The sequence below is a fragment of the Pelophylax lessonae genome, assembly GCF_965119305.1.
Source record: "Pelophylax lessonae genome assembly, chromosome: 7".
Taxonomy (NCBI): domain Eukaryota; kingdom Metazoa; phylum Chordata; class Amphibia; order Anura; family Ranidae; genus Pelophylax; species Pelophylax lessonae.
Genome location: NC_138774.1, coordinates 283,803,537 through 283,824,992, shown reverse-complemented (window position 1 = coordinate 283,824,992; position 21,456 = coordinate 283,803,537). Strand labels below are relative to the sequence as shown.

Below are 21,456 nucleotides of genomic sequence, written 5' to 3'. Positions count from 1 at the left end.
ACTCCTTTAGCATGTCCCCAGTCTCCAACAACTCCTATAGCATGTCCGCAGTCTCCAAAATCTCCTATAGCATGTCCCCAGTCTCCAAAAGCTCCTTTAGCATGTCCCCAGTCTCCAACAACTTCAATAGCATGTCCCCAGTCTCCGAAAACTCCTATAGCATGTCCCCAGTCTCCAACATCTCCTATACCATGTCCCCAGTCTCCAACAACTCCAATAGCATGTCCCCAGTCTTCAACATCTCCTATACCATGTCCCCAGTCTCCAACAACTCCTATAGCATGTCCCCAGTCTCCAACAACTCCTATAACATGTCCCCAGTCTCCAACAACTCCTATAGCATGTCCCCAGTCTTCAACATCTCCTATACCATGTCCCCAGTCTCCAACAAATCCTATAATATGTCTCCAGTCTCCAACAACTCCTATAGCATTCCTCCAGTCTCAAACAACTCCTATAGCATGTCCCCAGTCTCCAACAACTCCTAAAGCATGTCCCCAGTCTCCAGCAACTCCTACATCATGTCTTCAGTCTCCAACAACTTCTATAGCATGTCCCCAGTCTCCAACAACTCATATAGCATGTCCCCAGTCTCCAACAACTCATATAGCATGTCCCCAGTCTCCAACAACTCCTATAGCATGTCCCCAGTCTCCAACAACTCCTATAGCATGTCCTCAGTCTCCAACAACTCCTATAGCATGTCCCCAGTCTCCAACAACTCCTAAAGCATGTCCCCAGTCTCCAGCAACTCCTATATCATGTCTTCAGTCTCCAACAACTCCTATAGCATGTCCCCAGTCTCCAACAACTCCTACAGCATGTCCCCAATCTCCAACAACTCCTATGGCATGTCCCCAGTCTCCAACGACTCCTACAGCATGTCCCCAGTCTCCAACGACTCCTACAGCATGTCCCCAGTCTCCAACAACTCCTACAGCATGTCCCCAGTCTCCAACAACTCCTACAGCATGTCCCCAGTCTCCAACAACTCCTATAGCATGTCCCCAGTCTCCAACAACTCCTACAGCATGTCCCCAATCTCCAACAACTCCTATGGCATGTCCCCAGTCTCCAACGACTCCTACAGCATGTCCCCAGTCTCCAACGACTCCTACAGCATGTCCCCAGTCTCCAACAACTCCTACAGCATGTCCCCAGTCTCCAACAACTCCTACAGCATGTCCCCAGTCTCCAACAACTCCTATTTCAAGTCCCCAGTCTCCAACAACTCCTATAGCATATCCCCAGTCTCCAACAACTCCTATAGCATGTCTCCAGTCTCCAACAACTCCTATACCATGTCCCCAGTCTCCAACAACTCCTATAGCATGTCCCCAGTCTTCAACATCTCCTATACCATGTCCCCAGTCTCCAACAAATCCTATAATATGTCTCCAGTCTCCAACAACTCCTATAGCATTCCTCCAGTCTCAAACAACTCCTATAGCATGTCCCCAGTCTCCAACAACTCCTAAAGCATGTCCCCAGTCTCCAGCAACTCCTACATCATGTCTTCAGTCTCCAACAACTTCTATAGCATGTCCCCAGTCTCCAACAACTCATATAGCATGTCCCCAGTCTCCAACAACTCATATAGCATGTCCCCAGTCTCCAACAACTCCTATAGCATGTCCCCAGTCTCCAACAACTCCTATAGCATGTCCTCAGTCTCCAACAACTCCTATAGCATGTCCCCAGTCTCCAACAACTCCTAAAGCATGTCCCCAGTCTCCAGCAACTCCTATATCATGTCTTCAGTCTCCAACAACTCCTATAGCATGTCCCCAGTCTCCAACAACTCCTACAGCATGTCCCCAATCTCCAACAACTCCTATGGCATGTCCCCAGTCTCCAACGACTCCTACAGCATGTCCCCAGTCTCCAACGACTCCTACAGCATGTCCCCAGTCTCCAACAACTCCTACAGCATGTCCCCAGTCTCCAACAACTCCTACAGCATGTCCCCAGTCTCCAACAACTCCTATAGCATGTCCCCAGTCTCCAACAACTCCTACAGCATGTCCCCAATCTCCAACAACTCCTATGGCATGTCCCCAGTCTCCAACGACTCCTACAGCATGTCCCCAGTCTCCAACGACTCCTACAGCATGTCCCCAGTCTCCAACAACTCCTACAGCATGTCCCCAGTCTCCAACAACTCCTACAGCATGTCCCCAGTCTCCAACAACTCCTATTTCAAGTCCCCAGTCTCCAACAACTCCTATAGCATATCCCCAGTCTCCAACAACTCCTATAGCATGTCTCCAGTCTCCAACAACTCCTATACCATGTCCCCAGTCTCCAACAACTTCTATAGAATGTCCCCAGTCCCCAACAACTCCTATAGCATTCATATAACAAGAAAAGGCCGGCACACAAATGCTTCATCTTTATGCAGATTATTACAGCATTACAGCAGTTTACAACATGGCAATTTGTCATGTTGTAAACTGCTGTAATAAACTGCATAAAGACGAGGCATTCATGTGCCGGCCTTTTCTTGTTATATATAAGCATTTGGACGTTGCAGCCGGAGCACTGACACTCAGCTCCATATCCATTTCATCTAGAGCTAGGGTGAGTCTGCATCAAATCCTATAGCATGTCCCCAGCCTCCAACAACTTCTATGTGTCTCCAGTCTCCAACAACTACTACAGCATGTCCCCAGTCTCCAACAACTCCTACAGCATGTCCCCAGTCTAAGAACTCTTTAAACATGTCCCCAGTCTAAGAACTCCTTAAACATGTCCCCAGTCTCTAAAACTGTAGCATGCCTCTAGTCTCCAACAACTCCTGTAGTGTTTCCCCAGTCTCTAAGAACTCAAGAAGCATGTCCATAGTCTCCTACAACTCTTATAGCATATCACCAGTGTCCAACTCCTCCTATAGAATACCCCCATTTTCCAAGACCTCCTATAGAATGCCCCCAGTCTCCAAAATAGCTGGTCCACAATCTCTAAAACCTTCAGAAGCATGTCCCAGTCTCTAACACCTTCTATAAAATGGCTCTAGTCTCCAAACACCACTATAGTATGTCTCCATTTTTAAGAACTCCTGAAGCATGTCCCCAGTCTCTAAGAACTGTAGCATGTTTTCAGTCTCCAACAACTCCGATAGCATGCCCCAGTCTCCAACAACTCCTATAGCATGTCCCCAGTGTCCAACAACTCCTATAGCATGTCCCCAGTCTCCAAAAGCTCCTATAGCATGTCCACAGTCTCTAAGACCTCAGAAAGCATAAACCTAGTCTCTAACACCCCCTAAAGTATGTCCTGAATCTCTAAGAACTCCTGAAACATCCCCCCGTCTCTAAGAACTCGTGAAGCATGTCCCCAGTCTCAAACAACATGTATAGTATGTCCCGCAGTCTCTAAGAACTGTAGCATGACTCCAACAACTCCTATATCGTGTACTCAGCCTCCAACAACTCCTGTAACATTGTTTCCAGTCTCCAACAACTCCTATAGCATTGTCCCCAATCTCCAACAACTCATAAAGGATGCCCCCAGTCTCCAAAAGCTCCTATAGCTTGTCCACAGTCTCTAAGACCTCCTGAAGCATGTCCCCAGTCTCCAAAAACCCCAATAGTATGTCCTCAGTCTCTAAGAACTCCAGAAGCATCCTCCCCATCTCTAAGAACTTGTGAAGCATGTCCCCAGTCTCCAACAACTTCTATAGCATGTCTCCAGTCTTCCAAATCTCCTACAGCATGTCCACAGTCTCAAACAACCAATATTGTATGTCCCCAGTCTCTAAGAACCCCTGAAGCATGTCCCTAGTCTCTAAGAACTGTGGCATGTCTCCAGTCTCCAACAACTCCTATATCGTGTACTGAGCCTCCACAACTCCTGTAGCATTGTTTCCAGTCTCTAAGAACTCCTGAAGCATGTCCCCAGTCTCAAACAACTCCTATAACATGTCTCCAGTCTCTAACACCTTCTAAAACATGTCCCCAGTCTCCAACATCTCCTATACCACGTCCCCAGTCTCCAACAACTCCTATAGCATGTCCCCAGTCTCCAACAACTCCTATAGCATGTCCCCAGTCTCCAACAACTCCTATAGCATGTCCCCAGTCTCCAACAACTCCTATAGCAGGTCCCCAGTCTCCAACAACTCCTATAGCATGTCCCCAGTCTCCAACAACTCCTATAGCATGTCCCCAGTCTCCAACAACTCATATAGCATGTCCCCAGTCTCCAACAACTCCTATAGCAGGTCCCCAGTCTCCAACAAATCCTATAGTCTGTCCCCAGTCTCCAACAAATCCTATAGCCTGTCCCCAGTCTCCAACAACGTCTATAGCATGTCCCAGTCTCTAACAACTCCTGCAGCATGTCCCCAGTCTCCAACAACTCCTATAGCATGTTCCCAGTCTCCAACAACTCCTATAGCATGTCCCCAGTCTCCAACAACTCCTATAACATGTCCTTAGTCTCCAACAACTCCTATAGCATATCCCCAGTCTCCAACAACTCTTATAGCATGTCTCTAGTCTCCAACAACTCCTATAGCATGTCTCTAGTCTCCAACAACTCCTATAACATGTCCCCAGTCTCCAACAACTCCTATAGCATGTCCCCAGTCTCCAACAACTCCTATAGCATGTCCCCAGTCTCCGACAACTCTTATAGCATGTCTCTAGTCTCCAACAACTCCTATAGCATGTCTCTAGTCTCCAACAACTTCTATAGCATGTCCCCAGTCTCCAACAACATCTATAGCATGTCCCAGTCTCTAACAACTCCTGCAGCATGTCCCCAGTCTCCAACAATTCCTATACCATGTCCCCAGTCTCCAACAACTCCAATAGCATGTCCCCAGTCTTCAACATCTCCTATACCATGTCCCCAGTCTCCAACAACTCCTATAGCATGTCCCCAGTCTCCAACAACTCCTATAACATGTCCCCAGTCTCAAACAACCAATATTGTATGTCCCCAGTCTCTAAGAACCCCTGAAGCATGTCCCTAGTCTCTAAGAACTGTGGCATGTCTCCAGTCTCCAACAACTCCTATATCGTGTACTGAGCCTCCACAACTCCTGTAGCATTGTTTCCAGTCTCTAAGAACTCCTGAAGCATGTCCCCAGTCTCAAACAACTCCTATAACATGTCTCCAGTCTCTAACACCTTCTAAAACATGTCCCCAGTCTCCAACATCTCCTATACCACGTCCCCAGTCTCCAACAACTCCTATAGCATGTCCCCAGTCTCCAACAACTCCTATAGCATGTCCCCAGTCTCCAACAACTCCTATAGCATGTCCCCAGTCTCCAACAACTCCTATAGCAGGTCCCCAGTCTCCAACAACTCCTATAGCATGTCCCCAGTCTCCAACAACTCCTATAGCATGTCCCCAGTCTCCAACAACTCCTATAGCATGTCCCCAGTCTCCAACAACTCCTATAGCAGGTCCCCAGTCTCCAACAAATCCTATAGCCTGTCCCCAGTCTCCAACAAATCCTATAGCCTGTCCCCAGTCTCCAACAACGTCTATAGCATGTCCCAGTCTCTAACAACTCCTGCAGCATGTCCCCAGTCTCCAACAACTCCTATAGCATGTTCCCAGTCTCCAACAACTCCTATAGCATGTCCCCAGTCTCCAACAACTCCTATAACATGTCCTTAGTCTCCAACAACTCCTATAGCATATCCCCAGTCTCCAACAACTCTTATAGCATGTCTCTAGTCTCCAACAACTCCTATAGCATGTCTCTAGTCTCCAACAACTCCTATAACATGTCCCCAGTCTCCAACAACTCCTATAGCATGTCCCCAGTCTCCAACAACTCCTATAGCATGTCCCCAGTCTCCGACAACTCTTATAGCATGTCTCTAGTCTCCAACAACTTCTATAGCATGTCCCCAGTCTCCAACAACATCTATAGCATGTCCCAGTCTCTAACAACTCCTGCAGCATGTCCCCAGTCTCCAACAACTCCTATAGCATGTTCCAAGTCTCCAACAACTCCTATAGCATGTCCCCAGTCTCCAACAACTCCTATAGCATGTCCCCAGTCTCCAACAACTCCTATAGCATGTCCCCAGTCTCCAACAACTCCTATAGCATGTCCCCAGTCTCCAACAACTCCTATAGCAGGTCCCCAGTCTCCAACAACTCCTATAGCATGTCCCCAGTCTCCAACAACTCCCATAGCATGTCCCCAGTCTCCAACAACTCCTATAGCATGTCCCCAGTCTCCAACAACTCCTATAGCAGGTCCCCAGTCTACAACAACTCCTATAGCATGTCCCCAGTCTCCAACAACTCCTATAGCATGTCCCCAATCTCCAACAACTCAAAGAATGCCCCCAGTCTCCAAAAGCTCCTATAGCATGTCCACAGTCTCTAAGACCTCCTGAAGCATGCCCCCAGTCTCCAAAAACCCCAATAGTATGTCCTCAGTCTCTAAGAACTCCAGAAGCATCCTCCCCATCTCTAAGAACTCGTGAAGCATGTCCCCAGTCTCCAACAACTTCTATAGCATGTCTCCAGTCTTCCAAATCTCCTACAGCATGTCCACAGTCTCAAACCAATATTGTATGTCCCCAGTCTCTAAGAACCCCTGAAGCATGTCCTTAGTCTCTAAGAACTGTGGCATGTCTCCAGTCTCCAACAACTCCTGTAGCATTGTTTCCAGTCTCTAAGAACTCCTATAGCATGTCCCCAGTCTCCAACAATTCCTATACCATGTCCCCAGTCTCCAACAATTCCTATACCATGTCCCCAGTCTCCAACAACTCCTTTAGCATGTCCCCAGTCTCCAACAACTCCTTTAGCATGTCCCCAGTCTCCAACAACTCCTATAGCATGTCCCCAGTCTCCAACAACTCCTTTAGCATGTTCTCAATCTCTAACAACTCCTATAGAATGTCCCCAGTCTCCAACAATTCCTATACCATGTCCCCAGTCTCCAACAACTCCTTTAGCATGTCCCCAGTCTCCAACAACTCCTATAACATGTCCCCAGTCTCCAACAACTCCTTTAACATGTCCCCAGTCTCCAACAACTCCTATAGCATGTCCCCAGTCTCCAACAACTCCTTTAGCATGTCCCCAGTCTCCAACAACTCCTATAGCATGTCCCCAGTCTCCAACAACTCCTTTAACATGTCCCCAGTCTCCAACAACTCCTATAGCATGTCCCCAGTCTCCAACAACTCCTTTAGCATGTCCCCAGTCTCCAACAACTCCTATAGCATGTCCCCAGTCTCCAACAACTCCTTTAGCATGTCCCCAGTCTCCAACAACTCCTATAGCATGTCCCCAGTAAAGCTGATGAAGGCATTGTCGGGAGGAGTACTGTGATCTGAGAAGTAATAAATACCTGGAAATGTTACACTGACACATTACTGAGCACTTTACATGAGAAATATAGTGATATGATTTAATGAATTTAAAGGGGTTGTTTGTACAAAACCTGAAAAAACTCTCTGAAGGATTAATGAATAAAAGGGTTTGTGAAAAGAAACACACATCCCCCATCTGTTTGGAGTAACCTATGTGTAACAACGCTAGGATTCCTCCATTTTTGTCCAAAGGAGAACAAAATTACTCCAGTGGAGCAGCAGAGTTAGCTTTAGGTTATCGGAATAACGACATCACCAATGGGGTCTGTTCGTAAATGTTTTCACCCAAGATTCACCTTTTTCTAGTTAGATTCCCCAACTCTTTACTTCTCTCTGTAAAACCAAATTGTAAATATCTTAATACAATACTGCTAAAAAGAAATTTCCTATTTCTCTACTGCCCCCCTCTGGACAAAAGCAGGAACCTCATCTGGCTGCTATTTTATCCTCCAACATGCCTAAAGGGTAAAACAAATCTAAATGCCTGAGGGCCAATTCCCACCATAGAAACGCAGTCCGTGGCGTTCCGGATGCTTTTTTACATATGCGTTTTTGATGCATTCCAGTGCATTTTTCCCCCCTTTTTTTCTTTACCTATCAGTCCAGTGAATCTTTTTCTGCATCAAAAGCATGGAAAGTAGGGTATATGGTTTCCAATGGCATAGTTCACACCAGTGCTTGCAATTCCAGTGCGTTCCAGTTGCAGAAAAAAAAAAAAAAGTAGGACATTCTGCATTTTTTTTGTACTGGAACGCTGTAAAACACATCAAAAACGCACTTAAATGCACTAAAACACACATATCCTCATTAAGGGTCAGCTCACAACACATGTAGTCCAGCGCTTTTTTCTTTTTTTTCTGCATCAAAAAACGCATGGCTAGTAGGTTATATAGTTTTCAATGGCAGAGTTCACACCAGCGCTTGCAGTTCCAGTTGCAAAAAAAAAAGTAGGACATGCTGCATTTTTCCTGCACTGGAACGCTGTAAAACACATCAAAAATGCACTTAAATGCACTGGAACAGACATATCCTCATTGACCACTTAACGACCGCCCGCCGCAGTTTTACTGCCGCTCCTGGGCAAACCAACGTACTACTACGTCGCTCGCTCAGGAGACCCTGGGGGAGCGAGCGCGCGCTGCTGGCGGCTCCGGCGGCCACTGGCGATCTCCCGCAGCTGAGAAAGAAGGACAGACGGCTGATGAGAACACATCCATCTGTCATTCTCCCTTAGATCATCACAGAGGCTATGTGATCCTGCTATATAAGATCGCATGTCTCTGTGGTTACTTCACTAGCCACGCCCCCTGACAATTAGAATCACGCCCCTGGGGACACATTTAACCCCTTGATCACCAGTACAGTTAACCCCTTCCCTGCCAGTGTCATTTTTACAGTAACAGTGCATCTTTTTAGCACTGATTACTGTAGTAATGTCACTGGTACTCCCAAAAGTGTCTAAAATGTCAGTTAGGGGTCCGATCTGTCCGCCGCAATGTCGCAGTCCCGCAAAAAAAAAAAAAAAAAAAACGCAGATCGCCGCCATTACTAGTATAAAAAAAAAAAAAATGACATAAATCTTTCCCGTAGTTAGTAAACGCAATTACTTTTGCGCAAACCAATCAAAATACGCTTATCGCGTTTTTTTTTAGCATAAAACAAATTGGCCTAAAATGTTAAAAAATTTTGATTTTTATATTTTTTTTTTTGAGAATTTCATATAAAAAAAAAGTGAAAAATATTGTTAATTTTTCAGAATTGTCGCTCTTTTTTTTGTTTATAAAAAAAATCGCACAGGTGATCAAATACCACCAAAAGAAAGCTCTGTTTGTGGGGAAAAAAAAGGACATCGATTTCATTTGGGTGCAGTGTCGCACGACCGCGCAATTGTCCGTTAAAGTCACGCAGTGCCGAATCGCAAAATAGGGCCTGGTCATTGAGCAGCCAAATCCTCGGGTATGAAAGTGGTTAAGGGCCAGTTCACACCCCATGCAGTCCTGTGTTTTCTTGTTTTTTTCTGCATCAAAAACGCATGGATATCAGGTTATATGGTTTTCAATAGCATAGTTCACACCAGTGCATTTAAGTTCCAGAAAAAAAAGTAGAACACGCTGCATTTTTTCTGTACTGGAACGCTGTAAAATGCATCAAAAACGCATCGGAACCCACCTAAACACACCAAAAACGCACTGGAACACACGTCTTTATTTAAGGTGAAGAAAAAAAGAGGGGGGAAAAAAAACGCACTGGAGCGAATCAAAAACGCTCATGCAGAAAAGCATCTGGAACGCATATATACTGCGTGTGAACTGGTATCTTAACCACTTGCCGACCGCCCGCTGCAGATATACTGCGGCAGGCTGGCTCGGCTGCACAAACTGATGTATAGGTACGTTGGTTCGGGGAAGCTCTCCTGGGGCAGCGGAGAAGCCGATCCAGGAGGCCGGCGGCCATGATTGCACCCGCGATCGCTCCCTGTGGAGAGAGAACAATGGTCAGCTGTTGTAAACACAGCTGACCGTTCTTCTCTCTGGAATGAACACAGAGTGCCTGTGATCCTTCTATATAGGATCACAGGTCTCTGTGTTAATTTCAAAAGTCCCTCCCCCATACAGTTAGTAAACGCCTCCTAGGCTCACACTTAACCCTTTGATCGCCCCCCCCCCCCGGTTAACCCCTTCCCTGCCAGTGTCATTATTACAGTAACAATGCATATTTTTTAGCACTGATTACTGAAGTAATGTCACTGGTCCCCCCAAAAGTGTCAAAAATGTCAGTTAGGGGTCCGATCTGTCCGCCGCAATGTTGCAGTGGCGAAAAAAAAAAACCCAGATCGCCACCATTACTAGTAAAAAACAAGACATAAATCTTTCCCGTAGTTCGTAAACGCAATAACTTTTGCGCAAACCAATCAACATACGCTTTACCAAAAATATGTAGCAGAAAACAAATTGGCCTAAAATGTTAAAAAATTTTGATTTTTACATTTTTTTTTGAGAAAATGTGAAAAATATTAATATTTTTTTCAGAATTGTCGCTCTTTTTTTGTTTATAGCACAAAAAAAAAAAGAAAATTGCACAGGTGATCAAATACCACCAAAAGAAAGCTCTGTTTGTGGGGAAAAAAAAGGATGTCAATTTAGTTTGGGTACAGCGTCGCACGACTGCGCAATTGTCCGTTAGGGTCACACAGTGCTGAATCGCAAACATAGGGCCTGGTCATTAAGCAGCAAAATCTTCCGGTCTTAAAGTGGTTAAGGTAGTAGCAAGAAATATACTAGTCGGCAAGTGGTTAACCTACTACCGAACAACCACCCAAAATAAATTCTCCTGCTCCCGACGATTGCAGCGATACCACATATGTGTACGATATGTGTATGATGATGTTTGTACCCGTTTGTATCCTGTCCCTGACCTTTGACCCTTACCTTGACCCAAACACTAACCCTGGCACTGACCTAAATCAAACCTTGTTCTAGGTATTTTTTTTTTTATTATTTATTTTTTCTTCACACACTTTTTTTTTCCCCTTATCACTACAAGAACAGAGAATGATACAATGTATCTCTCTCGTCAATTCACAAAGACAGAAAACAAAGGGGCGGGCTTCACAGTGATTTATCACTGGGATAGCCAATCAGAGGCTATCACAGCGATCATGTGACCCAGGATCTGACTTACTGCATCCTGATCGTTAGAATGGGGGTCCCGGAACGCTTGGCGAGACCCTGGTTTCTGTTTTGGGAGAAAATACGAAAATATGTGGCCCCACGGAAAAAAAAGCTCAGTCCAGTGGGGCCACATATTTGCGTACAGTTGGGGTGATGGGGTTAAGGAACGGGGCCGCCGCATCCTTAACCACTTCTGGCCCGGAAGGATTTGCCCCCTTAATGACCAGGCCATTTTTTGCGATTCGGCACTGCGTTACTTTAACGGACAATTGCGCGGTCGTGCGACAATGTACCTAAATAAAATTGATGTCCTTTTTACCCCCACAAATAGAGCTTTCTTTTGGTGGTATTTGATTTTTATTTTCACCAGTGCCATCTGCCAGTGCCCACCAGTTCCACCTACCAGTGCCTATCATTGCCCATCAGTGTCGCCTATAAGTGCTCTTCAGCGCCACCTACCCAGTGCCCTTCAGTGCCGCCCATCAGTGCCATCTTATCAGTTCCCACCAGTGCAGCCTACCAGTGCCCAACAGTGCAGCCTACCAGTGCCCAACAGTGCAGCCTACCAGTGCCCAACAGTGCAGCCTACCAGTGCCCAACAGTGCCGCATCAGCACACATCAATGGAGAAAAATTTCCCGTTTGCAAAATTTTAAAACAAACTATAAAAACTGTTGGTTATTTCAAAATTTTTAGTCTTTTTTTTGTTTGTTCAGCAAAAAATAAAAACCCCAGTGGTGATTAAATACCACCAAAAGAAAGCTCTATTTGTTTGAAAAAAAAAAAAGATAAAAATGTCATTTGGGTACAGTGTTGCATGACCGCGCAATTGTCATTCAAAGTGCGACAACGCTGAAATCTGAAAATTGCCCTGGGCAGGAGGGGGGTTTAAGAGAACTGTAGGCCAGTGCTGTATTTTGGCCTTGGCCAACAAGGCCCAGGCCTAGGGCAGCACTTTGCAGGGGCGCAGCAAAAAAGCCACCCCCCTCTACCTGAGACTCTATTGGCCACTGGTTGCTAGAGCCACCTCTCTCACCCCCCCCCCTTCCTCACTCTATCACCCCCTCTCTCTCTCATCTCCCTCTCCCATCCCCACTCTCTCTCATCCCCCCTCTCTCGCTCATCCCCCCTCTCTCTCTCTTCGATTCCCCCCCTCTCTCTCCCTCACCCAACCCCTCTCTCTCTCTCCCTCCCTCACCCAACCTCTCTCTCTCTCCCTCCCTCACCCAACCCCTCTCTCTCTCTCTCTCTCTCCCTCCCTCACCCAACCCCTCTCTCTCTCTCCCTCCCTCACCCAACCCCTCTCTCTTTCATCCCCCCTCTCTCTCCCTCCCTCACCCATTCCTCTCTCTCTCCCTCACCCACCCTCTCTCCAACCCCCCTCTCACTCCCCCCCCTCTCGTGAGATCTCAGGGGTTCATGCTGGGACTTGTAGTCCTTCAATTCTGGAGGAAGACACATCCGTTAAAGGAGTGGGGAAAATTTTCATGGGGAGGGCGCCCAATTTTAGTCTTGCCTAGGGCAGCACAAATCCAAAATACACCACTGCTGTAGGCAAGTGGTTAAGTACCAATGTTTGTCCCCATTGTGTCCACGAGTGTGCGCAATTTTGAAGCATGACATGTTGGGTATCTATTTACTTGGCGTAACATTATCTTTCACATTATAGAAAAAAAATTGGGCTAACTTTACGGTTTTCTTATTTTTTTAATTAACCACTTTACCACCGGCGGACTTTCCTGCTTTACGTCCAGGCCACATTTTTGCGATTCGGCACTGTGCGACTTAAACTTACAATTGCGCGGTCATGCAACGCCGTACCCAAACGAAATTTACGTCCTTTTTTCCCCACAAACAGAGCTTTCTTTTGGTGGTATTTGATCACCTGTGCGATTTTCATTTTTTGCGATATTAATAAAAAAAGAGCGACAATTTTGAAAAAATAACAATATTTTTTCTACTTTGACATTTAAAAAATATCCAATATATTCAATTGTTGTCATATATTTAGGCCAAAATGTATTCAGCTACATGTCTTTGACAAAAAAATTCTCAATGAGCTTATTTTTAACCGCTTTAAGACCGGAAGATTTTACCCCATTCCTGACCAGGCCATATTTTGCGATTCGGCACTGCGTTCCTTTAATGGACAATTGCGCGGTCGTGCGACGCTGTACCCAAATTAAATTTATGACCTTTTTTCCCCCCCACAAACAGAGCTTTCTTTTGGTGGTATTTGATCATCTGTGCAATTTTTACTTTTTGCGCTATAAACAAAACAAAAGCGACAATTTTTAAAAAAATAACAATATTTTTCACATTTTTTTTTTATATGAAATTCCCAAAAAAAAAAAAAAAAAAATGTAAAAATCAAAATTTTTTTACATTTTAGGCCAATTTGTTTTCTGCTACATATGTTTGGTAAAAAAAAAAAAAATTGCGAAAAGCGTATTTTGATTGGTTTGCACAAAAGTTATCACAGCTACTAACCAAGGGAAAGATTTATGTCATTTTTATTGTTTTTTTTTTAACGAGGAATGGCGGCGATCTGCGATTTTTATGGGACTGCGACAGTGCGGCGGACAGATCGGACCCCTGACTGACATTTTTGACACTTTTGGGGGTGACCAGTGACATTACTACAGTAATCAGTGCTATAAATATGCACTGTTACTGTAAAAATGACACTGGCAGGGAAGGGGTTAACATGGGTGATCAAGGGGTTAAATGTAAGCCTAGGGGAGTGTTTCTAACTGTGGGGGGGGGGGGGGGGGGGCGCGTGGCTTCTGAAATGACCATAGAGACACATGATCCTATATAGAAGGATCACATGGGCTCTGTGATCATTCCAGGGAGAAGAACGGTCACATGTGTTTACAACAGCCGACTGTTGTTCTCCCTCAGCGGGGATCGATCGTGGGTGTCAGGCAGCAATCGGAGCCACCTACCCGCTGCATCGGTATGTGTATATACAGTGGGTACGGAAAGTATTCAGACCCCCTTAAATTTTTCACTCTTTGTTATATTGCAGCCATTTGCTAAAATCATTTAAGTTCATTCTTCTTCCTCATGAATGTACACATAGCACCCCATACTGACAGAAAAACACAGAATTGTTGACATTGTTGCAGATTTATTAAAAAAGAAAAACTGAAATATCACATGGTCCTAAGTATTCAGACCCTTTGCTGTGACACTCATATATTTAACTCAGGTGCTTTCCATTTCTTCTGATCATCCTTGAGATGGTTCTACACCTTCATTTGAGTCCAGCTGTGTTTGATTATACTGATTGGACTTGATTAGGAAAGCCACACACCTGTCTATATAAGACCTTCCAGATCACAATGCATGTCAAAGCAAATGAGAATCATGAGGTCAAAGGAACTGCCTGAAGAGCTCAGAGACAGAATTGTGGCAAGGCACAGATCTGGCCAAGGTTACAAAAAGATTTCTGCTGCACTTAAGGTTCCTAAGAGCACAGTGGCCTCCATAATCCTCAAATGGAAGACGTTTGGGACGACCAGAACCCTTCCTAGAGCTGGCCGTCCGGCCAAACTGAGCTATCGGGGGAGTAGAGCCTTGGTGAGAGAGGTAAAGAAGAACCCAAAGATCACTGTGGCTGAGCTCCAGAGATGCAGTCAGGAGATGGGAGAAAGTTGTAGAAAGTCAACCATCACTGCAGCCCTCCACCAGTCGGGGCTTTATGGCAGAGTGGCCCGACGGAAGCCTCTCCTCAGTGTAAGACACATGAAAGCCCGCATGGAGTTTGCTAAAAAACACCTGAAGGGCTCCAAGATGGTGAGAAATAAGATTCTCTGGTCTGATGAGACCAAAATAGAACTTTTTGGCCTTAATTCTAAGCGGTATGTGTGGAGAAAACCAGGCACTGCTCATCACCTGTCCAATACAGTCCCAACAGTGAAGCATGGTGGTGGCAGCATCATGCTGTGGGGGTGTTTTTCAGCTGCAGGGACAGGATGACTGGTTGCAATCGAGGGAAAGATGAATGCGGCCAAGTACAGGGATATCCTGGACAAAAACCTTCTCCAGAGTGCTCTGGACCTCAGACTGGGCCGAAGGTTTACCTTCCAACAAGACAATGACCCTAAGCACACAGCTAAAATAACGAAGGAGTGGCTTCACAACAACTCCGTGACTGTTCTTGAATGGCCCAGCCAGAGCCCTGACTTAAACCCAATTGAGCATCTCTGGAGAGACCTAAAAATGGCTGTCCACCAACGTTTACCATCCAACCTGACAGAACTGGAGAGGATCTGCAAGGAGGAATGGCAGAGGATCCCCAAATCCAGGTGTGAAAGACTTGTTGCATCTTTCCCAAAAAGACTCCTGGCTGTATTAGATCAAAAGGGGGCTTCTACTAAATACTGAGCAAAGGGTCTGAATACTTAGGACCATGTGATATTTCAGTTTTTCTTTTTTAATAAATCTGCAACCATGTCAACAATTCTGTGTTTTTCTGTCAGTATGGGGAGCTATGTGTACATTCATGAGGAAGAAGAATGAACTTAAATGATTTTAGCAAATGGCTGCAATATAACAAAGAGTGAAAAATTTAAGGGGGTCTGAATACTTTCCGTACCCACTGTGTGTATATATATATATATATATATATATATATATATATATATATATATATATATACACATACATACACACATATATATTATATATATATATATATATATATACACATATATACACACACACACACACATACATATATACACACATATATATATATATATCCATACACAATATTTATATATATATATATATTTTTTTTTTTTAGCAAAGACTCTGGAGAATAAAATGGCAGTCGTTGCAATATTTTTTGTCACGCGGTATTTGCGCAGCGGTGTTTGAAACGCAATTTTTTTTGAAGAAAAGAAACTTCCCTGAAGGCGCGCCCCTAGCCTCCTGAGAGCGAGCGCCGTACATGTACGTCGATTTGCCTGGAAGCAGCTTCCTGCCGCAGTATAACTGCGACGGGCAGTCTGTAACCGGTTAAGTGGTTAAAATTTGTTTTACCCTTAAGGCTAGAAGAGGTTAACAACTGATAATTGCTGGCTTTTTTTTTGTACATTTCACCTATCAGTAGGGGGGGAATCCCGCTGACAGCTGAAAGAACCGAGCTTGAAAGTGTCAGTTTCAGGTACCCGAGTATTTCCACAAGTACGGATTTAGTACTGGCACCGATACTGTATCGGTGCCACCCTAGTTAACAATTCTGTGCCCACAACCACCCAAAAAAATAGAATTAGCGATGTATGACTGGAGAGAAAAAATGCCACCCAATTTTGGTTTCATAAACAATTTTAATGACCATAATTTACTTCTTCCATCGTGATTTCTTTTCTTATTTCAACAGACATAATTTAATAAATCACATATAGAACAAGATTTATTTTTTGGGGCCAGTCCTGCTTTCCAGCACCGCACAGGAATCACTCATTTTAAAGTGGCTTTAGTGTCCCCGCAAATGACTGTGCGCTCTGATCGGCACGCCGGTGCACCGAATGTCACATGTGCCGGACTGATGACCGTTTAGTCTCAAAGGGGGAAATTGTATCAATGAGTTTTGATCTATCAGTAAATCTGTAAAAACCGATCACTCTTCATGGATGTTGAAGAGCTTGGCTACCTCATTCAGATCCGCGTGTTCCTCGCCGTCCTTTATTATCTGCGAAGGATAGAAAAATAAAAATGGTGATCAGAAAAGGTTTTGGCCATCATCTATAGGATTCATCGCTTCTCTATGGGAGCAATTTTTTTTTTTAACCACTCAAGGACCCGGCCTATTTCTGACACAAAATATGTAGCAGAAAACAAATTAGCCTAAAATGTCAAAAAATTGATTTTTAACCACTTTACCGCTGCTCACTAGAGCTTTACTGCGGCAAAGTGGCTCGATAACGTCTGGCAACGTAGACCTACGTCACCAGTCATTCCCCTCTCTCGGCGGCGCGCGCGCGCCGCCGGAGCCTCGCTCCCGCTGTATTCAGTCACATCGGGAGTCGGGCCAGGGGAGGAGCGGCGGTGATCACCGCCGCTCTTCCCCGATCGTTGGGGAATCGAGTGTGGAGATCCGCCCGCTTGTGTAAACAGAGCGGGCGGATCTCCTATGTGACAGGCAGGGTCAGATTGCAGGGTTCAGCATAGCTGAACATCCGATCTGTCCCTGTGTCACTCAGTCACCTCCCCCCACACACGTCAGTAAGCACCAGGCATACATTAACCCCTTGATCACCAATAAAAATTAACCCCTTCCCTGCCAGTGTCATTTTTACAGTAACAGTGCATATTTATAGCACTGATTACTGTAGTGATGTCACTGGTACCCCCAAAAATGTCAAAAATGTCAGTCAAGGGTCCGATCTGTCCACCGCAATGTCGCAGTCCAGCAAAAAAAAAAAAAAACGCAGATCGCCATTACTCGTTAAAAAAAAAAAAAAAACATAGAAATCTTTCCCTTAGTAGCTGCAATAACTTTTGCGCAAACCAATCAAAATACGCTTATTGCGATTTTTTTTTACCAAAAATATGTAGCAGAAAACAAATTGGCCTAAAATGATTAAAAAAAATTTGATTTTTAAATTTTTTTGGGGGGGAATTTCATAAAAAATGTGAAAAACATTGTTATTTTTACAAAATTGTCGCTCTTTTTTTGTTTATAGCGCAAAAAGTAAAAAGCGCACAGGTGATCAAATACCACCAAAAGAAAGGACGTAAATTTCGTTTGGGTACGGCATTGCATGACCGCGCAATTCTCAGTTAAAGTCGCACAGTGCCGAATCGCAAAAAGTGGCCCGGACGTAAGACAGCAAAATCCTCCGGTGGTAAAGTGGTTAATTTTTGTTTTTGGGAATGTTATATAGCAGAATGTGAATTTCGCTCTTTTTTTGTTTATAGCGCAAAAAATAAAAAAATCGCAGAGGTGATCAAATACCACCAAAAGAAAGCTCTATTTGTGGGGGAAAAAGGAAATCAATTTTATTTGGGTACAGCGTCGCACGACCGCGCAATTGTCCGTTAAAATAACGCACTGCCGAATCGCAAAATATGGCCTGGTCATTAGGCGGGCAAATCCTTCCGGTCCAGAAGTGGTGAATCGCAAAATAGGCCCTGGTCTTTGAGCAGCCAAATCCTCCGGGGTTTAAGTGGTTAAAGTAACGCAGTGCAGAATCATAAAATATGGCCTGGTCATTAGGGGGCAGAGCCGCTGATAGGGGGGGGGGGGACCACCAGCCCTCTTGTAGGGGGCCCAAGCACACAGGGGGGCACACACAGAGAGGGGGATTAGTGATGGACAACAAATACAGAAATATTCCTCCAGCACCTGAATCTGATCTGTCCCTCTCCCTGCTATCAGCTTTTATCTGCTGAGAAAGAGACAGTTGTCCCTCACTAATCCCCCTCCTTTGTGTGGGCCCCCTCCCAGCACTGGCTCTAATGTTATCTCTGCTCAGGAGTTTATTTGTAACTTTGTTTCTCTCTCTCTGTCTCTCTGATCACTGAGCTCCAACTGCCCAGCCTGTATATTTTTCTCATATCATCTTGTTTTTTATTTAACATCGTTTTTTTTTTTTTATAGATTTAGCAGGAATTATGCGAGTTATGTTATATTTGTGTCTGATAATAGTGATTTTGTAGTAATTTTAGCTAAATATATCTTTAATATTTTCTTGGGGGGGCCCTGCCAGGTAGTCTGTACGGGGCCCCGCGATTTCTAACAGCAGCCCTGTTAGGGGGGCAAATCCTTACGGTACCGAAATGGTTAATATATCAAATGTATTCTTTATACTTGAATTTGACTTTGTATTAGCCTCTTACAATTCCCCGTACAATGGGAGAGGGGGGGGACGGGACGGGACTAGGAGGCAATATGTGTCGTATTGCAAGCGTTTGGGATGTTCTCACCCACCTTGGGCAAGAGCTATAATAAGCCTCCATCTACCAATGGGTGGAAAGACCTTTTTTATAGGTAGCCGAACCGTTAGGCATTACAACGAACATTCCGTCATACTTGCCTTGCGTGCGATTGGCATGCGATTGAAGACATTCCACAGCACAATCCCAACCACCACATTGTCTCTCAGATAAAACACGACTCCCTTGCCGTACGACTCTCCCTGCTGTGCGGGGGCAGGGACAGAAGGTGCAGATTCCACAACCTGACTTTCGGATTGTATGACCTCACCATCGTGCTCGGATCGGATCCCGGTTCCTGCAGATAAATGCGACACGAGAAATCGGTATTAGATGCAAATACTAAATGCTACATGGAGAGTCTTAAATATGTGAACGAAATGTTTATTGGCCGGGATTTCGATATTACATTAGGCAGATGCGGTTGGAGGGGGGGGAGGGGAACTTGGTCTTTAAACTACCGATAACATTTCTATCCATTGTTGTAAAACATTTGGGAGGCTGTAACCACTAAAGGAGGCAAGAAGGGACCTCCAGTAGGGATGGTTTCGCTTTGGGGGGCTATGGATAGGAGCTGAGCAGGGTTTATATAATTAGTAAACCTGTCCTCTAACTCTATTGTATTAAAGGCTCTTCTCTGCAGATTCTCTTACCGCTTTCCTCAGATGCCCTCTTTGGGGTGTCCTTCTCAGTGGCCTTGGCAAACACTCCAACTGTTGGCAGCGCGCTGTCAACAATACCGATGGCTTCATAGCCAACCTCTGGACCAAGGTCACTCCTGCAAAAAGCGGCAATCAAAAAGAGTCCTACAGATGAAAGTGCTCCATCATTTCATAGGCAGAAGCCACAAGGCTGAAGTGTATTTCATAAAGGTTTAGTGAGAGTTAGTGAATAGTGTGTAAAGAGACCTGGTCACGTTTACAGGGTGTCTTTACACAGAGGGGAGGAGAGAGAGAGAGAGAGAGAGAGAGAGAGAGAGAGAGAGAGAGAGAGAGAGAGAGGGGGGGGAGAGAGAAAGAAAAAGAGAGAGAGAGAAAGAAAGAAAAAAAGAGAGAGAGAGAGAGAGAGAAAGAAAAAAGAGAGAGAGAGAGAGAGAGAGAGAGAGAGAGAGAGAGAGGAGAGAGAGAGAGAGAGAGAGAGAAGAGGAACGAAAGAAAAAGAGAGAGAGAAAAAAAGAGAGAGATAGAGAAAGAAAGAGAGAGAGAGAGAGAGAGAGAGAGAAAGAATAGAGGGAGGGGAGAGAGAAAAGCAGGAGGGGGAGAGCAAAAAGAGGGGAGGGGGGAGAGCAGCGAAAAGAGGGGAAGAGTCAAAAGAGGGAGGGGGGGGGAGAGTCAAAAGAGGGAGGGGGGGGAGAGTCAAAAGAGGGAGGGGGGGAGAGTCAAAAGAGGGAGGGGGGGGGAGAGTCAAAAGAGGGAGGGGGGGGAGAGTCAAAAGAGGGAGGGGGGGGAGAGTCAAAAGAGGGAGGGGGGGGGAGAGTCAAAAGAGGGAGGGGGGGGAGAGAGTCAAAAGAGGGAGGGGGGGAGAGAGTCAAAAGAGGGAGGGGGGGGGAGAGAGTCAAAAGAGGGAGGGGGGGGAGAGTCAAAAGAGGGAGGGGGGGGAGAGTCAAAAGAGGGAGGGGGAAAGAATGAAAGGAGGGAGGGGGAAAGAATGAAAGGAGGGAGGTAGGGGGGAAAAATGAAAAGAGGGAGGTAGGGGGGAAAGAATGAAAAGAGGGAGGTAGGGGGGAAAGAATGAAAAGAGGGGAGGGGGGGAGTGAAAAGAGGGAGGGGGGAAAGAATGAAAGGAGGGAGGGGGAAAGAAATGAAAGGAGGGAGGGGGAAAGAATGAAAAGAGGGAGGGGGGAAAGAATGAAAAGAGGGAGGGGGGAGAAAGAATGAAAAGAGGGAGGGGGAAAGAATGAAAAGAGGGAGGGGGGAAAGAATGAAAAGAGGGAGGGGGGGAAAGAATGAAAAGAGGAGGGGGGGAAAGAATGAAAAGAGGGAGGGGGGAAAGAATGAAAAGAGGGAGGGGGGGAGAATGAAAAGAGGGGGGGGGAGAGTGAAAAGAGGGAGGGGAAGGAATGAAAAGAGGGAGGGGGGAAAGAATGAAAAGAGGGGGAGAGAAATGAAATAGGGAGGGGGGGAAAGAATGAAAGAGGGAGGGGGGAAAGAATGAAAGAGGGGGGGGAGAGGCGAAAAGAGGGAGGGGGGGGAGAGCGAAAAGAGGGAGGGGGGGGAGAGCGAAAAGAGTGGAGGGGGGAAGCGAAAGAGGGAGGGGGGAGAGCGAAAGAGGAGGGGGGAGAGCGAAAGAGGGAGGGGGGGAGAGCGAAAGAGGGAGGGGGGGGAGAGCGAAAAGAGGGAGGGGGGGAGAGCGAAAAGAGGGAGGGGGGGGAGAGCGAAAAGAGGGAGGGGGGGGAGAGCGAAAAGAGGGAGGGGGGAGAGCGAAAAGGAGGGGAGCGAAAAGAGGGGAGAGGGGGGGGGAGAGCGAAAAGAGGGAGGGGGG

At 45.7% G+C, this 21,456-nt stretch overlaps 2 protein-coding genes across 2 annotated transcripts in view; both read right to left on the bottom strand.

The window, feature by feature from the left end:
- Window positions 1-16,709, bottom strand: part of LOC309559666 (coagulation factor VIII-like) — a gene marked incomplete at its 3' end in the record, with an annotated part of 152,326 nt that extends 135,617 nt beyond the window's left edge. Inside the window, exon 1 of the mRNA XM_082263040.1 lies at window positions 16,691-16,709. The remainder of the gene's footprint in view (window positions 1-16,690) is intronic.
- Window positions 16,710-19,049: 2,340 nt separating this feature from the next.
- The window catches only part of AIFM1 (apoptosis inducing factor mitochondria associated 1), a gene marked incomplete at both ends in the record, with an annotated part of 26,389 nt that continues 23,982 nt past the window's right edge, over window positions 19,050-21,456 (bottom strand). Inside the window, 2 exon segments of the mRNA XM_082264246.1 lie at window positions 19,050-19,273; window positions 19,629-19,781. Coding sequence (XP_082120372.1) covers window positions 19,050-19,273; window positions 19,629-19,781 — 377 coding nt within the window.